This window comes from Papio anubis, chromosome 20, assembly GCF_008728515.1.
Source record: "Papio anubis isolate 15944 chromosome 20, Panubis1.0, whole genome shotgun sequence".
In the NCBI taxonomy this organism is placed as follows: domain Eukaryota; kingdom Metazoa; phylum Chordata; class Mammalia; order Primates; family Cercopithecidae; genus Papio; species Papio anubis.
The window spans coordinates 19,482,625-19,502,388 of NC_044995.1; the positions used below are offsets into that span (position 1 = coordinate 19,482,625).

A 19,764-nucleotide genomic window follows, 5' to 3' on the forward strand; every position below is an offset into this window, starting at 1 on the left:
AGCCACCATGCCAGACTGAAGAAAAGTTTCTGGAAATAACTGAAAATGAAAACACAACATTCCCAAACCTGTGAAATAGGGCAAAAGTAGTGCTAAGAGGGAAGCTTATAGCAATAAATGTAGAATGCAATCAAAAAAGTTGGCTGGGCACGGTGGCTCATGCCTGTAATCCCAACACTTTGGGAGGCCAAGGTGGGCGGATCACCTGAGGTCGGGAGTTCGAGACCAGCCTGGCTAACATGGTGAAACTCCATCTCTACTAAAAATACAAAAATTAGCCGAACATGGTGGTGGGTGCCTGTAATTCTAGGTACTCGGGAGGCTGAGACTGGAGAACCGCTTGAACCCGGGAGGCAGAGGTTACGGTGAGCTGAGATTGCACCACTGCACTCTAGCCTGGGCAACAGAGTGAGGAGACTGTCTCAAAAAAAAAAAAAAAAAAGTAGAACAATTACAAATTAACAATCTAACAATGTACCTCAAAGAACTAGAAAACAAGAACAAGCCAAACCACAAATTAGCAAAAGAAAAGAAATAATATAAGATCAGAGCAGAATTAAATGAAATAGAGACTAAAACATTATGAAAGATCCACAAAATGAAAAGTTGGTTATTCAAAAAGATAACCCAAATTGGTAAACCACTAGGTAGACTAACCAAGAAGAGAGAAGATCCAAATAAGCAAAATTAGAAATGAAGAAGGAGACATTACAACTGATACTACAGAAATACAAAAGAGCGTCACAGACTTATAAGCAACACTATACTGACCAACTAGAAAACCTAGGGAAAACAGATATATTCCTGAAAACATAAAACTTACCAACACTGAATGAGGAGGAAATATAAAATCTGAACAGACCACTAAGAAGTAGTGAGATTAAATCAGTAATAAAAAGTCTCCCAACCAAGAAAAGTCCAGGGCCAATTGGAATCACAGCCAAATTACACCATACGAAGAAGAACTAATACCAATTCTCCTGAAACTATTCCAAAAAATCATAGAGGAGAGAATTCTCCCCAACTCATTCTACAAGGCCAGGATCATCCTGTTACCAAAACCAGGGAAGGACACAACATCAAAAGAAAACTAAAGGCTGATATCTGACCAAAAGTAGATGCAAAAATCCTCAACAAAGCACTAACAAACCAAATCCAATAGCACAGCAAAATGATAATACACAACAATCAAGTGAGATTTATACCATGGATGCAAAGATGGGTCAATGTATGCAAATCAGTTAACATGATACATCACATCGGAATAAAGGACAAAAACCACATGATCATCTCAATAGATGCAGAAAAAGCATCTGATAAAATTCAACATGCTTTCACAAAAAAAACTTCAACAAGCTAGGCACAGAAGGTATATACCTCAGAATAATAAAGGTTATATATAACAAACCCACAGCTGACACCATAGTGAATAGGGAAAAGCTGAAAGCATTTCCACTAAGAATTGGAACAATGCCCACTTTCACCACTCCTATTCAACATAGTACTGGAAATCCCAGCCAGACCAATCAGGCAAGAGAAAGAAATAAAAGGTATCCAAATTGGAAAATAGCAAGTCAAACTGTGCCTTTTTGTTGATGATATAATCCTATATCTAGGAAAATCTAAAGACTCCACCCGGCTGGGCGTGGTAGCTCACGCCTGCAATCCCAGCACTTTCGAGGAGGCTGAGGCACAAAAGAATTGCTTGAACCCGGGAGGTGGAGGTTTGCAGTGAGCCAAGATTGTGCCACTGCACTTCAGCCTGGGTGAGAGACCCTGTCTCAAAAAAAAAAAAAGAAAAGAAAAAAGAAAAAAAAGATTATGAACAAGAATAAAAGAGTATAAAGCATATTATGACAATAAATTTGATAATCTATATGAAACAGAATAATTCCTTGAAAGACACAATCTGTCAAAACTCACCAAGAATAGACAATCCAAACAGGTCTGTATCTATTAAATAAATGGAATCAATAACTATTAACATTCCAAAATAGAAAGCATCAGGCCCAGAAGGGTTTACTGATTAATGCTCCCAAACATATAAGAAAGAAATTTTATCAATTCTCTACACTGTCTTCTAGAAAAAGGAAGTATTTCCTAACTCAGTCTATGAGGCCAGCATTATCCTAATACCAAAACCAGGAGAAACATATTACAAGAGAAGAAAACTACAGAACAACATCTCTCATGAATATAGATGCAAAAATACTCAATATTAGCAAATCAAATCCAGTAATATATAACAAGAATTATACACCACAATCAAGTGGGATTTATCCCAGAAATGCAAGATTGATTCAATGTTTGAAAATCTATTAATGTCATTCATAACATCAAGAGGCTAAAGAAGAAAAATCATATAATCATGTCTATAGATGCAGAAAAATCATTTGACAAAAATCCAACACTCAATCACAATAAAACAGTCAAAAATTTAGGAATAGAAGGGAACTTCCTCAACTCAATAAGGCAATCTTTTGGTCTCTTACAATCCTTCAAAATCTGAATCTTAAAAAATTAGCTTTATATTTAATAGTAAAGAGACTTGAAATACTTTAAATCAAACCCACTCCAAACCACTGAATTATATACCATTATTTTCCAGTATTTTCACAGCATTTGAAAACCTTGTAAGTCAATTTTGCTCTTCTTTTCCACTGCCAATATTTGTTTCTATTTACCCACATATTTAACATTTTCCTTATCCATTTTCCTTTTTTCGCAAGTCCTCCATCTGAGACCACTTATGGACAGCATGCCAGTGCTTCCCCTTGGCCTCCTATCTATACACCTCTTTAGCCCACGACATCAAGTTTTTGAAGAAACCACGCCAAATGTCAAAACAGCAGTTAAAGAACAGTCTGGGGCCAGGCATGGTGGCTTATGCCTGTAATCCCAGCACTTTGGGAGGCCAAGATGGATCACCTGAGGTCAGGAGCTCAAGACCAGCCTGGCCAACACGGCAAAATTCCATCTTTACTAAAAATACAAAAGTTAGCCAGGCATGGTGGCAGGCACCTGTAATCTCAGCTACTTGGGAGGCTGAGGCAGGGAGAATCCCTTAACCTGGGAGGCGGAGACTGTAGTGAGCCGAGATCGCACCACTACACTCCAGCCTGGACGACAGAGCAAGACTCCATTTAAAAAAAAAAAAAAAAAGAACAGTCTGGAAATCACTAGGGAGCCTTGAGATTGAAACTATTTCCATATTTTTCCTTCTTTTGATCTCATTTGCTCATGAGTATAGAATGAGTTTCCCAGTCTACATGTGACTAAATGTAGAAGCAGATATGAGAACCCAGCTGTCTGCTTTTATTTAAAGTATTTGAAAATTGTGTAACAATGACACTATTTTTTTTTGTTTTGGAAATAATTATTTTTCATAAAATAATTTCCTAAAAATTTATTATTTATATTAACATGTAATGAGTTTATTAGTTTCAAATGAATCAAAAATGGTTTTTGGTTGGGTGCTGTGGCTCACACCTGTAATCCCAGCACTTTGGGAGACCGAGGTGGGCAGATCATTTGAGGCCAGGAGTTCAAGACCAGCCTAGCCAACATAGTGAAACCCCATCTCTACTAAAAATACAAAAATTTATCTGAGCGTGGTGGTGCACACCTGTAATCCCAGCTACTCAGAAGGCTGAGGCATGAGAATTGCTTGCGCCTGGGAGGCAGAGATTTCAGTGAGCCAAGATTGCATCACATACTCCAGCCTGGGCAGCAGAGTGAGACCCTGTCTCAAAAAAAAAAAAAAAAAATTTTTTTAAATTTCAATTTGAGGACTACTGTTGCAAAATGCCTACTGTTTTAAGTCAGTTTCCCAGGAAAAGAATCTGAGATGGAAATCTATGGTAGGGTTTATTGGGGAGATCTCTTGGGAACATCAGCAGTAAGGAAATGAATAAAGAAGAATTGGATGGAAAGAGAAATTAAACTGATGTAGTTGAAATTTGTTCCCTGGGGAGCTCTAGAGCTGCGACTGCTCTTCAGAGTTGCTCTAAACTGAGGCATCGTGGGCCAAGCTGCCTGCAGGGAGACAGTGTAACCTTGTATAAGGCAGCTCCTTTCATCCAACAGCAATTCCTTAGAGGAATTTAGCTGTGAGTTGTCAGCAGCCAAGATTCTCAGAAGCTGGCAGCACAAGTGCCTCTTGAAAAGTCTGAGGCATAGCTTACACTCGAGTTCCCACAGGGATCAGGAGGAAATCATCCGTGGCAGGACTGTGCCTGCGATCATACCCTTGACTGACTTCTCTTTCTTTTTTTTTTTTTTTTTTTTTTTTGAGACGGAGTCTCGCTGTGCTCCCAGGCTGGAGTGCAGTGGCCTGATCTCGGCTCACTGCAAGCTCTGCCTCCCGGGTTCACGCCATTCTCCCGCCTCAGCCTCCCAAGTAGCTGAGACTACAGGCGCCCGCCACCACGCCCGGCTAGTTTTTTGTATTTTCAGTAGAGACGGGGTTTCACCATGTTAGCCAGGATAGTCTCGATCTCCTGACCTCGTGATCCACCCGCCTCGGCCTCCCAAAGTGCTGGGATTACAGGCTTGAGCCACCGCGCCCGGCCTGACTTCTCTTTCTTATTCTGCTTCTTCCATTCTCTTACCCCTCTTACTGAAAGCACTTCCTTAATAAATCACTTGCATAGGAATCCTCATCTCAAAGCCTGCTTCTGGGAAACAGCTGAAAAGAAAGTCCATCACACATCTTGATTCCACCCCCAACCTCTATCCTAAAATATTTCTCCCCAACATGCTGCATTTTTATCAAATGGTCCACCGTCCAGCCAGTTTCTTTCCATTAAAACATAGGAGTTATCCTTTATCTCTTTACTCCTCATCTTTCCTATGAACTCATTATGTTGAATCACCTCCAAAATGTATCTGAAATCTACCAATTTCTACTGCTGTGTCTAATCCAAGCCACTATTAGTATATTTTATTCTGTGTGTTTTGAGGCCATTCACAGGAACTGGACCTCTTATGAAGTCTGAACTCTAGAATGGAAACTCTCTAGGCAGTAACTCAAGTGTGTTCAGGTAAAGAAGAATTCACCATGATTTAATTAATGATTTTTTTCAAAGTTTATCTCAGTCACTTACATCTATCTTATTATTTCTACCCCTTAGGACAGAAGGAAAAAATGAATTTACAAAGACCAGATCATCTGCTTGCTGACACAAGATCAGTAAAACACCCTTTTAGACCTATTCTGAGGCACTTTACCTCACCTGATAGGCTCAGCCAGTCTTACTGGGGTTAGAGAGGCCAAAAGAGAAATCTAAGGTTGTCCTTATGGGCCTTAAGTGGAATTTTACATTTCTCTGTTGACTCCAAAGCTATGTAAAGAAAGGGGCAGAGGATTTAAGGCATATAAAGTACAGGCCAAAACAAAAACAAAAATTAAAAAGAAAACTCACAAAGAAAAACAACTGTTTAGACCAAAAAAAAAAAAAATGTCTCACAAATACTTATACAGGGTTACTTGTGTGGATACATGAAATGTGAAAACTATTTTTTGAAAAAAGGTTTACAGGCTGGGGATGGTGGCTCACAGACCAGCTTGACCTACATAATGAAACCCTGTCTCTACTAAAATACAAAAATTAGCTGGGCGGGTGCCTATAGTCCCAGCTATTCAGGAGACTGAGGCAGGAGAATCGCTTGAGCCCAGGAGGTGGAGGCTGCAGTGAGCCAAGATCATGCCACTGCAATCCAGCCTGGGCGACAGAGGGAGACTCCCTCTCCAAAAAAAAAAAAGTTTACAGGCTGGCGCAGTGGCTCAACGCCTGTAATCCCAGCACTTTGGGAGGCGGAGGTGGGCGGATCACCTGAGGTCAGGAGTTCGAGACCAGCCTGGCCAACATGGTGAAACCCCAGTTCCATTAAAAATACAAAAAAAAAAAAAAATAGGCATGGTGGCGCGTGCCTGTGGTCCCAGCTGCTCAGAAGGCTAAGGCAGGAGAATCACTTGAACCCAGGAGGCAGAGGTTGCAGTGAGCCGAGATCACACCACTGCTCTCCAGCCTGGGTGACAGAGCAAGACTTTGTCTCAAAAAAAAAAAACCCAAAAAACAGTTTACACATAAATATTGGGTATGCTGGCAAAACTGGATTTAGTATAAAACTTACTGAAGAAGGGACTATGAAATGATAATACTCATTTAGACATTTCAGTTTTAGTAAGTTGTAATTGTTTCCACTAAAGTCAGTCCCTGCTGTTAAGTCACCATCGGTCTTCAAAAATACCTAATAACAATCAAAACTGATAGTCACGGTTGTACTTCACAACTTTAGTTTGAGATTTACTTTTGGGAAATTAACTTCAAACAAATGTAGTTCATGTTCAATCATAAAAGCTAAAGATCCCTTTTCATAAACACCCCCTATTTTTATCTCCTTTTTATTATGTTTATTCTTTTGAGGCAGAGTCTTGCTGTGTTGCCCAGGCTGAAGTGCACTGGCATGATCTTGGCTCACTGCAACCTCCACCCCACTAGGTTCAAGTGATTCTCCTGCCTCAGCCTCCTGAGTAGCTGGGATTACAGGCACGCACCACTACGCCTGGCTAATTTTTGTATCTTTAGTAGAGGTGCGGTTTCACCATATTGGCCAGGCTGGTCTCAAACTCCTGACCTCAGGTAATCTGCCTGCCTAGGCCTCCCAAAGTGCTGGGATTACAGGCATGAGCCACCACACCCAACCTATCTCCTTTTTATTTTTATTTTTTATTTTTTTGAGAAAGGGTCTTACTCTGTCATCCAGGCTGGAGTGCAGTGGCACGATCTTGGCTCACTACAACCTCTGCCTCCCGTGTTCAAGTGATTCTCCTGCCTCAGTCTCCTGAGTAGGTGGGATCACAGGCACCCGCCACCATGTCTGGCTAATTTTTATATATATATATTTTTTGAGACAGAGTCTCGCTCTGTTGCCCAGGCTGGAGTGCAGTGGCCGGATCTCAGCTCACTGCAAGCTCCGCCTCCCGGGTTCACGCCATTCTCCGGCCTCAGCCTCCCGAGTAGCTGGGACTACAGGCGTCCGCCACCTCGCCCGGCTAGTTTTTTGTATTTCTTAATAGAGACGGGGTTTCACCGTGTTCGCCAGGATGGTCTCGATCTCCTGACCTCGTGATCCGCCCGTCTCGGCCTCCCAAAGTGCTGGGATTACAGGCTTGAGCCACCGCGCCCGGCCTAATTTTTGTATTTTTAATAGAGTTGAGGTTTCATCCTGTTGGCCAGGCTGGTCTTGAATTCCTGACCTCAGGTGATCCACCCACCTCGGCCTCCCAAAGGGCTGGGTTTACAGGCTTGAGCTACTGCGTCTGGCCCTATCTCCTTTTTAAAAAGGCATTAGCAGCTTTCTGTATTGTATATCAAATAATATTGTAGAGATGGCATAATAGAAACATCACCTCTGTAAGGGTTGGTTCATGTATTGTTACAAAGAATGAGACCCTTCAAGAGGAACTCTATTATTAGTGTTCAGGATCTGAGTTCACCACCATTTCCAACCAAAACTGGATGGGCTGTGTAAGTCAAGAGTTGTAAAAAGAATAAAATGGTCTCTAGGTTAAGACCAACACACTTTTACACAATTGCTTATGGCCACCTCAGGAAATAAAGATTTCTCATTTCAAAATATTGTTATAATTAACAATGATATTAATGCCTATGCTGGTTGTATGGAAAATTACAGGGCAAGAAAACAAATATTGCAAAGTCACTTTCTCAGGAAAAATCTTAATCTCTCCACAATGACTAAATATATCAGTAATCAGTTAACTATGAACCTAATAAATTTGCTGTCTAGTAATACTGGCTACACTGAGAGGACAGGCACCATGAGTAGTAGACATGATGCCCTGAGCTAGTAAATAAAAACACATTTCATTTGTTATACTGCCATCTGATTTTCAAAGTTTTAATAATTATTTACTTGAATCTAAGATATCATCAGTTGAAAGGAGTCCAATTTCAGAAATGTTAAAATATAGAAAAACAGCATCATCAAGTTGCTAAAATGTGTTAATTTCACATTATATAATAAACAGGAATATTCTAATTGCTAATTTTCTAGAGATATTTTTCATAAAATAGTTGAGCATCTGATAGGGCATATGAATCCATTATAACATTTCCTTCTATGGGCACAGGCTTCCCTTGGCCTATTCTGAGAAAGAACTAGAAAAACACTGTTACAAGTAAACATTCATATTATCATTGTGTATCATTAGCTTTTAAGATTTATTTTATATGCTACCAGTCTTTTTTTAAGGCATAAAAATTACAAGCAAAGCTCAAGTCTCCTTTTAATCAACAGCCTCAAATTCAATCTCCAGAGACAATGCTATCAATAATTGGGTATGTATCCTTCTATTCTATTTTAAATAGTTTAACATACACTTTTCAATAATAGAAACAGTTGTTCTTTCTAAATGATTTCATTCCAATTTACATAAATATTATTATACAATGTTTCATTTGTATTTTGATTTTTTTACTCAACATTGTTTTAACTATCCATGTTATACAATACGGATCTGGGTCACTGTTTTAAGTGCTGTATACTATTCTATCATTTGAATATATCATATTTTATTCATCATTACCCCAATGACGAATAGGTTATTTTCAAGGCAGATATATGTCTATATATTTCTTTTTTTTAAGAGATTGGGTCTTGTTATGTTTCCCAGGCTGGTCTTGAACTCCTGAGCTCAAGTTATCTTCTTATATCAGCCTCCAAAGTAGCTGGGATTATAGGCATGTGCCACTGCATCTGGTTATACATACGTACATATATCATATAAATATTTCTTATGCATTATTTGTGAGTTTCTATAGGATGTATACCTAGAAGTGGAATTACAGAGTCCTTTTTTTTTTAAAAAAAAAAAAAAAAAAAAAGGCTCCCTGGCCTCAACGTCATAGACAATAACCTCTATTTTCTTCCAATGGTTTCAGTTTGGCTTTTCAGATTCCAGTATTTAAATCCTTTAGAATATTAATCTTTTGGACAGGCACAGTGGCTCAAGCCTCTAAACCCCAGCACTTTGGGATGCCAAAGAGGGCAGATCTCTTGAGGTCAGGAGTTCAAGACTAGCCTGGCCAACATGGAGAAATCCCATCTCTACTAAAAATACAAAAAAAAAAAAAAAGGAACCCAGAAGGCAGAAAGGCTGCAGTGAGCTGAGATTGCACCACTGTACTCCAGCCTGGGCGACAGAGTGAGACCTTTGTCTCAAAAAAAAAAAAATAATAATAATAATATTTATTTTTTAATATGTCATGATGTTGTAATTTTAGTTCCTCTAATACGGGGAGTCAAATATTCCCAGCAATTTTATTGACTAGGTCATCATTTCCTTACTAATTCATGATGTCAGGTCTAACATACCCCAAGTTCACATATATTCATGAGTCTGCTTCTGGATATTCTATTCTTTAAAATCTGCTTATTTACTTACTAATGTACTAATACCACACATTTTTAAATGACTATAACTTTATATTATACAGTGAGGGTGTTTCCTCTGTTCTTTTCAAAATTGTCTCAGCAATCCATACACTTCTACTTCACATGAATTTTGTAATCATTTTTGAAAGATCCTAGATTCTTAGTAGATTTTGTTTGGAAGTGCATTCAGTCTATAGATTTTTAGAATTGGAGGTTTTTATACCGGGTTTTTCCATCTATGTATATGGTATTTCTCTCCATTTATTCCAGTCTTACATCTTTTAACAAAGTATTAAAATTTTTCCATAAAGATCCTGGTTTTTTGAGCTTATGCCAAGATATTTTAAGTAAAACATGGGTTGAATTTAAGAGGGCTTCTTCCATTTAATATACTCGGTGTCTCTCACCTGTATGACCTCTCTTATGTATAGAAAGGGATGCTCTTTGAGAGAATGCTTTCCCACATTCATTACATTCAAAGGGTTTCTCACCAGTATGACTTCTCATATGTATAATAAGTAATGAGCACTGAGAAAAGGCTTTCCCACATTTATTACATTCATAGGGTTTCTCCCCTGTGTGACTTCTCACATGAAGAGTGAGGGATGAGATTCGAGAGAAGGCTTTACCACATTCATTACATTTGAATGGTTTCTCTCCCGTATGAATTTTTTCATGTTCAAGAAGATTTTGTCTCTGACTGAAAGCTTTCCCACATTGATTACAATGATAAGGTTTCTCTCCAGTATGAATTTTCTCATGTTCAGTGAGGTTTGATTTCTGACTAAAGGCTTTTCCACAGACTGTACATGCATAGGGTTTCTCACCCGTATGAATTCTCTGGTGTCGAATGAGGTTTGACATCTGAATAAAGGCTTTCCCACATTCACTGCATTCATAAGGTTTCTCTCCAGTGTGAATTTTCTGATGTGTAATGAGATTTTCTTTCCTGCTGAAGGCTTTTCCACATTCCTTACATTCATAGGGTTTCTCAGCTGTATGATTTCGCATATGTACGGTAAGGGATGAACTTTGAGAGAAGGCTTTCCCACATTCGCTACATACATAGGGTTTCTCACCAGTGTGACTTCTCATATGTATAATAAATACTGAGCATTGAGAGAAAGCTTTTCCACATTTATTACATTTATAGGGTTTCTCCCCCGTGTGACTTCTCATATGTAGCGTAACAGATGACATTCGAGAAAAAGCTCTACCACATTCATTACATGCATACGGTTTCTCCCCAGTATGAATTTTCTCATGCTCGATAAGATTTTGCTTCTGGCTGAAGGATTTCCCACATTCCTTACATTCATAGGGTTTCTCTCCAGTGTGAATTCGCTCATGTTCAATGAGATTTGATTTCTGACTGAAGGCTTTCCAACAATCCTTACATGCATAAGGTTTCTCCCCAGTATGAATTCTCTGGTGTCTAATAAGGTTTGACATCTGAATGAAAGCTTTTCCACATTCGTTACACTTATACGGTTTTTCCCCAGTATGAATTTTCTGATGTGTAATAAGATTTTCCTTCCTACTGAAGGCTTTTCCACATTCTTTACATTTGTAAGGTTTCTCTCCAGCATGAATTCGCTCATGTCTAATGAGGTCAAATTTATGACTGAAGTCTTGTCCACACTGATTACACTTAAAGGGGGTTACAACATAGGATGCACAATGGTAAAATGGTTTCCCAAACTCATTACATCCATTCTGTTTCTCTCTTATACAGCCTTTCTCATATCTAAGTAAGTCTAAATTATGCTCCAAACCCTTATCAAGTAAGTCATGGTCATAGAAGCTTTGTCTTGAAGTAACAATGTCTGAACTCAGAGGAAATATTTTCGCAACTTTTTTACATTCAATGACTTTTTCCTTTATCAGAATTTTCTTGGAGATGGATGTGACTTTCCTCACAAGTGTTTCCTGTTGCTTCTTGATCTGTTCATCAACTTCCCAAACTTCTAAAATGGAGGACCAGAAATTATTACTTGTGAATTATTCTACCACTATACTGTTAATAACATATCAGAAATTGGCTAATGTGGGGTTTAATCTTTGATGTTGGCCTAGTCAACCAATATGAAAGAAAGCTAAGAGTAAATGTTCCTAGTTCCTAAGGTTTGAGAAGTTAACTACTACATCAAACATATGGAGACAAAAACTGGTATCTGTAGGTCCAAGTAGCTTTGATTGATTTGTAGAGTGTCCAAAAACAGTGCAGAAATCAGCAAAATGAATAGAATAATTAAAATGAAAGGGTGAACACAAAAATGACTGACAGGGAATCAAACGGCTAAAGAGCAAAATTAACATTTGTGATTAAACACACTGGCTTGAATGCATGTATTTTTCCTCCTTCCTAAAATTCCATTAAAATGATAGTGAAAGAATAAAGGGTTAAATCTATAAGAAAAAGAAGACATGAGTGTAAAAAAGGTGAACAAGAGATTTTAACATAATACTGCAGGATGAGAAGCATTTAGAGAACCATAAACAGAATAGCAAAGCTATAAAGTTAAAGTATCATGAAGATGCAAATGACAATAAGCAACAAAGTGATTTGGCCAAAAATCACTGGAAAGGCTCAAGAATTGGAGAATCCAGGCACTCAAAAAGTAGGGATAAACAAGCACAAGGCAAGGATGTTCCCTTGCATTACTGCTTTTTAACATTGTACTAGAAGTACTACCGAATGCAACAAGAAAAGGAAATAAAAGCTATTCAGATTAGGAAGGAAAAACGAAACAAGAACTGTCTTTGTTCACAGGTGATATGATCATCTATGTAGGAAATCCGAAAAAAAAAAAAAATCAACAACAACAAAAAACCCCTGCTGCAACTAGTAAGTCAAAGGCTGACAAATTTGCAGAGCAATAGGAACTCTCACTCATTGCTGGTAGGACTGCAATATGGTATAGCCACTTTGGAAGACAGTCTGGCAGTTTCTTACAACATTAGACATACTACTACCATATTATTCAGCAACCATGCTTGGTATTTACCCCAATGAGTTGAAAACTTATGTCCATACAAAAACCTGCACATGGATATTTACAGTAGCTTTATTCCTAATTGCCAACACTTGGAAGATGCCCTTTACTAGGCGAATGGATAAACTGTGGTACATCTAGACAATGAAATATTCATCAATGATAAAAACATGTGCCATCAAGTTGTAAGAAGACATGGAGGAACCTTAAATGCATGTTGCTAAGTGAAAGAAGCCCATTGGAAAAGGCCACCTACTGTATGATTCCAAACTGGAAAAGGCAAAATCATGACCAGTAAACATATCAGTGGTTGTCAGAGCTTATGGGAGAGGAAGGAATAAATAGGGGGAAGACAGGGGAGTTTTAGGGCAGTGAAAGTATTCTGTACCATACTATAATGGATCTGAGTCATTAAACATTTATCAAAACCCATGGAATGTACAACACCAGGAGTGACCCTAATGTAAATTACGGACTTTGGGTAATAATGATGTGTATAATAATAACAGTAATGCAGGTTCATTGACGGTAACAAATACACCACTGTGGTGCAAGATGTTGACAGTGGGGAAGGCTGTATGTGTGCTCGGGCAGTGGGTATTCATATACTTCGTACTTTTTCATGAGCTCTGTACACCACTCAGTTTTGTCATGAACCTAAAACCAGCCTAAAAGATGAAGTTTATTAATTTAAAAAACCAGATGCACTGGGCTGTACCTGTATTCCCAGCTATTTGGAAGGGTTGCTAATGGCCAGGAGTTTGAGACTAGTCTGGGAAACAGCAAGACCTCATCTCAAAAAAAGGGGGAGTGGGTAGGATAAGAGTGGAACTAAAAAGAAGAGGATTAAAGTCTGAGTAGGGAGCAGTTACACACCAAGGCAAGAGTTATGGATCTGCTTAAGTAACATGTATTCCAATCTCCCACCATGCTTTTCCATCCTGTAAAGGCTGAGGCAGTTAAAACTATGTTTCCTAGACATAACTGCATGTAGAGTTCCCATGTGATTTAGATTCACCATACACTCTAACATGAGTGAGATTAACAAACCCTTTCTGTTATTTAGCCTCATGAATGCTGGCATGTACCTACACATAAGAGATAAAAAGATTAAAAGGAACAACAGATGCTGCCATTTGGGGCCCCACACAAAACTTCTAGGTTCAGCCTGGGCACGGCAGCTCACGCCTATAATCCCCACACTTTAGGAGGCCGAGGCAGGTGGATCACCTGAGGTCAGAAATTCAAGACCAGCCTGACCAATATGACAAAACTCCATCTCTACTAAAAATACAAAAATTAGCTGGGCGTGGTGGTGTGCACCTGTAATCCCAGCTACACAGCAGGCTGAGGCAGGAGAATTGCTTGAACCTGAACCTGGGAGGCAGAGGCTGCAGTGAGCCGAGATTGTGCCACTGCACTCCAGCCTGGACAACAGAGTGAGACTCAGTCTCAAATAAACAAACAAACAAAAAACCTTCTAGGTTCTGATCCAACCATTCTGTAGTCCACTAGTTAAAAAAACTTAGACAGGGCATGGTGGCTCACACCTGTAATCCCAGCACTTTGGGAGGCCAAGCTGGGCGGATCACCGGAGGCTGGGAGTTTGAGACCAGCCTGACTAACATGGAGAAACCCCATCTCTACTAAAAATACAAAATTAGCTGGGCGTGGTGGTGCATGCCTGTAATCCCAGCTACCTGGGAGGCTGAGGCAGGAGAATCACTTGAACCTGGGAGGCGCACGTTGCGGTGAGCCAATTTTCAACTTTGCACTCCAGCCTGGGCAATGAGAGCAAAACTCCATCTCAGAAAAAAAAAAAAAAATAAAAATTTTTTTTTTATCCTCTTTAAAATTTAGAATTTTGGAAGATGTTTAGAATTTCCCTTTTATCCCTTCAGGCATCAAAATGAGGTAAACTAATAACAATGATGGATTCCTTATTTAAACAAAGAATTTTGAGGGTATCATTTAAATTAAAAATACATAGAAAACAGAAAAATAGGACAAGTAGTAACTCTAGGAGTGACAAAAAGTTATAGAAGTATATGTAATTAAAAGTCATTTCTTGGCTCAGTAGTAAACAATATGTCAACAATCATAACAAAGTAAGTGGTGAAACTGAATTAGCTAAAAATTGTGACGTATCTATATTCCAGAAAAAAAGGAAAGGAGAAGTGATTGATAATGCTACTAAACCTCATCTTCCATTTATATCAAGTTGATAAAAACTGACAAATTATCAAACAGCAGCATATTTAGGGAAATCCAGATTCTACCCTGTCCCTGAAACACCAATTCCCGCTTTGCCCTCTAGAAAACCATTTTTATTAGTTCTTAGATTATTATTATTGTTATTATTATTATTATTTTGAGACAGAGTCTCGCTCTGTCACCAGGCCAGAGTGCAGTGGTGCAGTCTCGGCTCACTGCAACCTCCACCTCCTGGGTTCAAGCGATTCCCCTGCTTCAGCCTCCCCAACAGCTGGAACTACAGGTGCACGCCACCACACCCAGCTAATTTTTTGCATTTTTCAGTAGAGACGGGGATTCACCATGTTGGCCAGGATGGTCTCCATCTTCTGACCTCATGATCCGCCTGCCCCAGCCTCCCAAAGTGCTGGGATTACAGGTATGAGCCACCACGCCCGGCCAGTTCTTGTATTATTCTTCCATCATTAAAAAAAACATACATACAAACACACACACACACACACACACACATATTTTTATCATACATTTCCTTATATATAGTACATATACACACATATATCATATGTACAGTTGGCCCTTGAACAACATGGGGATGGGGTGCCAATCCTCCACATAATTGCAAATCTGTTTCTAACTTCTGACTCTCCCAAAACTTAACCAATAATAGCCTACTGTTGACCAGAAGCCTTATTGAAAACATAGTTGATGAACACGTATTTTGTATATATATTATACACTGCATTTTTACAATAAAATAACCTGGAGAAAAGAAAATGTTATTAGGAAGAGAAAATACATTTACTATTCATTAAATGGAAGTGGATCATCCTAAACATCTTCATCCTTATCATCTTCACACTGAGTAGGCTAAGGAGGAGGTTGGTCTTGCTGTCTTGGGTAGCAGAGGTGTAAGAAAATCAGCATATAAGTGGACCCGTGCAGTTTAAACCCAAGTTGTCCAAGGGCCAATTGAATTTTTATACATATTTTACACACTAACACACACTCTTCTGTCTCTCTTCCCATCTATTTGCACAAAAAAATAGCATATTCTAAACAACGTTCTCTAGACTGAGTTTTTTTCACTTACATGTCCTGAAACCATGACTTCTCTGACTGTAACTTTAGAGTTCTGACATTAAAATCATGCACATATTTTACATATGAAAAAATAAATCAAAAAAAGAAAGAAAGTCAAAGCAATCCCTAAAAATAGAAAAAAACTGGAAACAAGTAACCCTACTTATCAAATGAGGGCCATAATCACATAGAAAATTACTTCAAGTAACCTTAAACATAGTAGTTTGACTATATATCCCTATTAGAATATAGTCTAGGGAGGAAACCCCAAAGAAATCTTAAACTACATTTAGTTGTCTTTTTATTATTAGTAATATTAGTATTACTGTTAATTTGAAACTAATATATAAAGAAAAAAGATAGATTAGTCAGTGTTACTCCCTAAGGGTCACTTGGCAATGTCTGGAAGGTCTACAGACATTTTTGGTTTTCACAATTGGGAAGATGATGGGGAAAAAGAGGGATGGTGCTACTGTTATCCAGTGAGTAGAAGCAGGCATGCTGCTAAACGTCCCACAGCACACAAGGCAGTCCCCTAGAGCTAAGAATTATCTGGCCCAAAATGTCAATAGTGCCAAGAGTGAGAAGTATATATGAACTAAGGAAATAATGTAATAAGGAGCCAAGATTTTCAGCATAAAAGGTAAAAGGGCCCTATACTTTTTAATTTTAATTGTACGTATCTATAAATTCATATATATTTTTCTTTTTCTTTTTTGTTTTTTTTTTTTTGAGATGGAGTTTTGCTCTTATTGTCCAGGCTGGAATGCAAAGGCATAATCTCAGCTCACCACAACCTCCGCCTTCTAGGTTCAAGCTATTCTCCTGCCTCAGCCTCCTCAGTAGCTGGCATTACAGGCATGCACCACCACGCCCGGCTAATTTTGTATTTTTAGTAGAGACGAGTTTTCTCCATGTTGGTCAGGCTGGTCTCGAACTCCCAACCTCAGGTGATTTGCCTGCTTTGACCTCCCAAACTGCTGGGACTACAGGCATGAGCCACCGCACCTGGCCTATTTTTTTCTTTTTAAAAGATGCATTTTTCCTAGCTCTGTCCACTTAAAACCTATAGAACCAATAACTCAGTACTAAAGAGCAACCATAATACTCAGACTGCAGTCTCCACAATATCATTTCCTGCTAAAAGAGATAAAAGTTTTTAAAGAAACGGCTATTTCCATGTCTGACGCAGGAAATTTACAAGATTAGCCAAAGATCCCTCTTGCTAAAGATAAGACAATTTGAGTATTAATATATGGGCCTGGTGCGGTGGCTCATAACTGTAATCCCAGGACTTTGTGAGGCCAAAGCGCGCTGATTACTTTGAGACCAAGAGTTTGAGACCAGCCTGGCCAACATGGCAAAACCCAATCTCTGCTAAAAAATTCAAAAATTACAGGTGTGGTAGCACACACCTGTAATCCCAGCTACTCAGGAGGTGGAGGCACAAGACTCACTTGAACCCTGAAGGCGTATATTGCAGTGAGCTGAGATCACACCACTGCTCTCCAGCCTGGGCGACAGAGCAAGACTCTGTCTCCAATAATAATAATAATATATGAAAAATATTATTTATATGCCTATAATATATTCTGATGCTCAAATTACATAAATTTATAATGATTTAACTTGACAAATTTTGGAAACCTCTAGGGCATCAATCATTATTCTAAAAGCTTTTAAAGAGAAAGAATATTTCTTTTTCCTGGCTTGAGAAACTGTATTCAGTGAAATGAAATAGTTAATGAGAGAGTTTTTCTTTACAAGAGAATTTCAGCTAATAAAAGCGAAAGATGCTCTAATAAAATAATGGATCTAGGCTATGATGGTCAATAGGTGCTAAAACCCTTAAGTGAAAGGTTGATAGAAATCACCAACATAGGAGGATTTGGCCTGACAACACAAGAATCTACTGATCAATCTCAATTATATTTGTAAGTGGGACAAATCGACATAAGATGCAACAGGATGTACACAGCATCACCTATGAAGTACACTTGCCAAAGATTTGAACCTGCATCGAGTAAAGCCAGATTACAGCAAAAATGGGATAAAGAAGCATGTCATAAACAACACTAGGAGGAGGTTAAATGCCAAATCCAGAATAAGGTACATCTAGAGCAGGGGTTGGCAAACTATACCCACAGCCTGCTTCTGTATAGCCTGTGAACTAAGCATGTGCAGATTTTATCTGGATCCTGATTCAAATAAATCAACCATAAACAACATTCTTGAGACAATGAAATATATAACAGAGACTAAGTAGCAGATAGTAAGAAATTATTACTAATGTTGTTAAGTGTGTTAGAAATATTGCAAGATTAAAAAAAACTCTTGGCAATACATATGGTAGTATTTAAAACAAAAGGTAAAGTAGTTCAGCAAAAAAGCAAAACAAAAGTGGAGTGGGGGTATGACAGAAATAGAGTAAACAAATCTAAGAAAATGTCGATAACTGTTGAAGCTGAGTGATGAATACATGAGGATTCCTTCTATTATCTATTTTTTTTTTTTTTTTTTTTTGAGACGGAGTCTGGCTCTGTCACCCAGTCTGGAGTGCAGCGGCACGATCTCGGCTCACTGCAAGCTCCGCCTCCTGGATTCACGCCATTCTCCTGTCTCAGCCTCCCAAGTAGCTGGGTCTATAGGCACCCGCCACCACGCCCAGCTCATTTTTTGTATTTTTAGTAGAGATGGTGTTTCACCATATTAGCCAGGATGGCCTCAATCTCCTGACCTCGTGATCTGGCCATCTCAGCCTCCCAAAGTGCTGGGATTACAGGCGTGAGCCACCATGCCCAGCTCCTTTATCTCGCTATTCTTATGTTTGAAAATGACTACAAAAACATTTACAGACCGGGTGCGGTGGCGCACACCTGTAATCCCAGCACTTTGGGAGGCCGAGGCGAGTCAGGAGTTCAAGACCAGCCTGACTAACATGGTGAAACCCCGTCTCTACTAAATACAAAAAATTAGCTGGGCGTGGTGATGTATGCCTGTGATCCCAGTTACTTGGGAGGCTGAAGCAGGAGAATCACTTGAACCCGGGAGGCAGAGGTTGCAATGAGCAAAGATCACGCCACTGCACTCCAGCCTGGGCAACAAGAGCAAGACTCTTTCTCGGGAAAAAAAAAAAAAAATTACAGAGCAGTATAAACATTTGCTTCAAAATATGTAGGTCGACAACAAAAGAGATAGTTTAAAAAAGTCAAAAATAATTGACCAATGGAGGTGAAATGTGAGGTCACAGTACAGCATTGCTATAATCTGATATTTCTACTGGCTCTCTAAAACAAGTAATGTATAAGGTATACTTTGAAAAAACTAAAAATGCATATTACAAAGGAAAGAAATGGCATAAGAGAGAAATAACAGCTACATTAGGTGAAGAGAAACAAATGATAACCCAAGTTCTCATTACTTTTGCCTAGATTAACTGTCATACGATCCTGACAAGTCTATCTTGTGTGCAGTCTGCATACCACAAGCAAATTAATTTTCATAAAGTTCAAATTCCTTTATTTCTATATAAACATACTAAAGATTAGTCTGTCCAAACTAAATACGATCCAAAATTGGTAATAAATATGGAGAGAGCTCCAACTTTCCATCTAATTGTGATTCATTTTTATATGTGCTTAAAGAACAAGGCATATTAGAAATAGGGAGGTCTAATTTTATTGAATAAAAAGTATAAAGCTGATCAGGAGGCAAGTCATCTTTGATTCACCACAGTGTTCTAACAGCAGGTCCTATCATCTTATCCTATGTTTATTTCTACACACTGAAACTGCCTTTATATCAAATTCCATTGTGTTTTAACTTTTTTCTTTCATACCATCATCCAAAATGATAACATTCCTACATCATTACTTCTACAATGGTTTTCCATGCCCCTGGAGTTCCGTCAACTGTGGTAACTTAAAATCCAAATAACTAGATGTTTTTTAACCTTCATATTCTGTTATCTTATAAGCCTCTGCTTCTAACTGACTATTGTAACCTTGCTGCCACC

General features: G+C 38.7%; 1 protein-coding gene across 8 annotated transcripts in view; it reads right to left on the reverse strand.

Moving 5' to 3' along the window:
* Window positions 1–7,902: 7,902 nt before the first annotated feature.
* Window positions 7,903–19,764, reverse strand: part of LOC101003842 (zinc finger protein 568) — a 108,753-nt gene continuing 96,891 nt past the window's right edge. For all 8 annotated transcript variants that reach the window (XM_017952860.3, XM_017952865.3, XM_017952864.3 and 5 more), the window contains one exon: window positions 7,903–11,426. In XM_017952860.3, coding sequence (XP_017808349.1) covers window positions 9,844–11,426 — 1,583 coding nt within the window. In that variant the 3' untranslated portion in view covers window positions 7,903–9,843. The remainder of the gene's footprint in view (window positions 11,427–19,764) is intronic.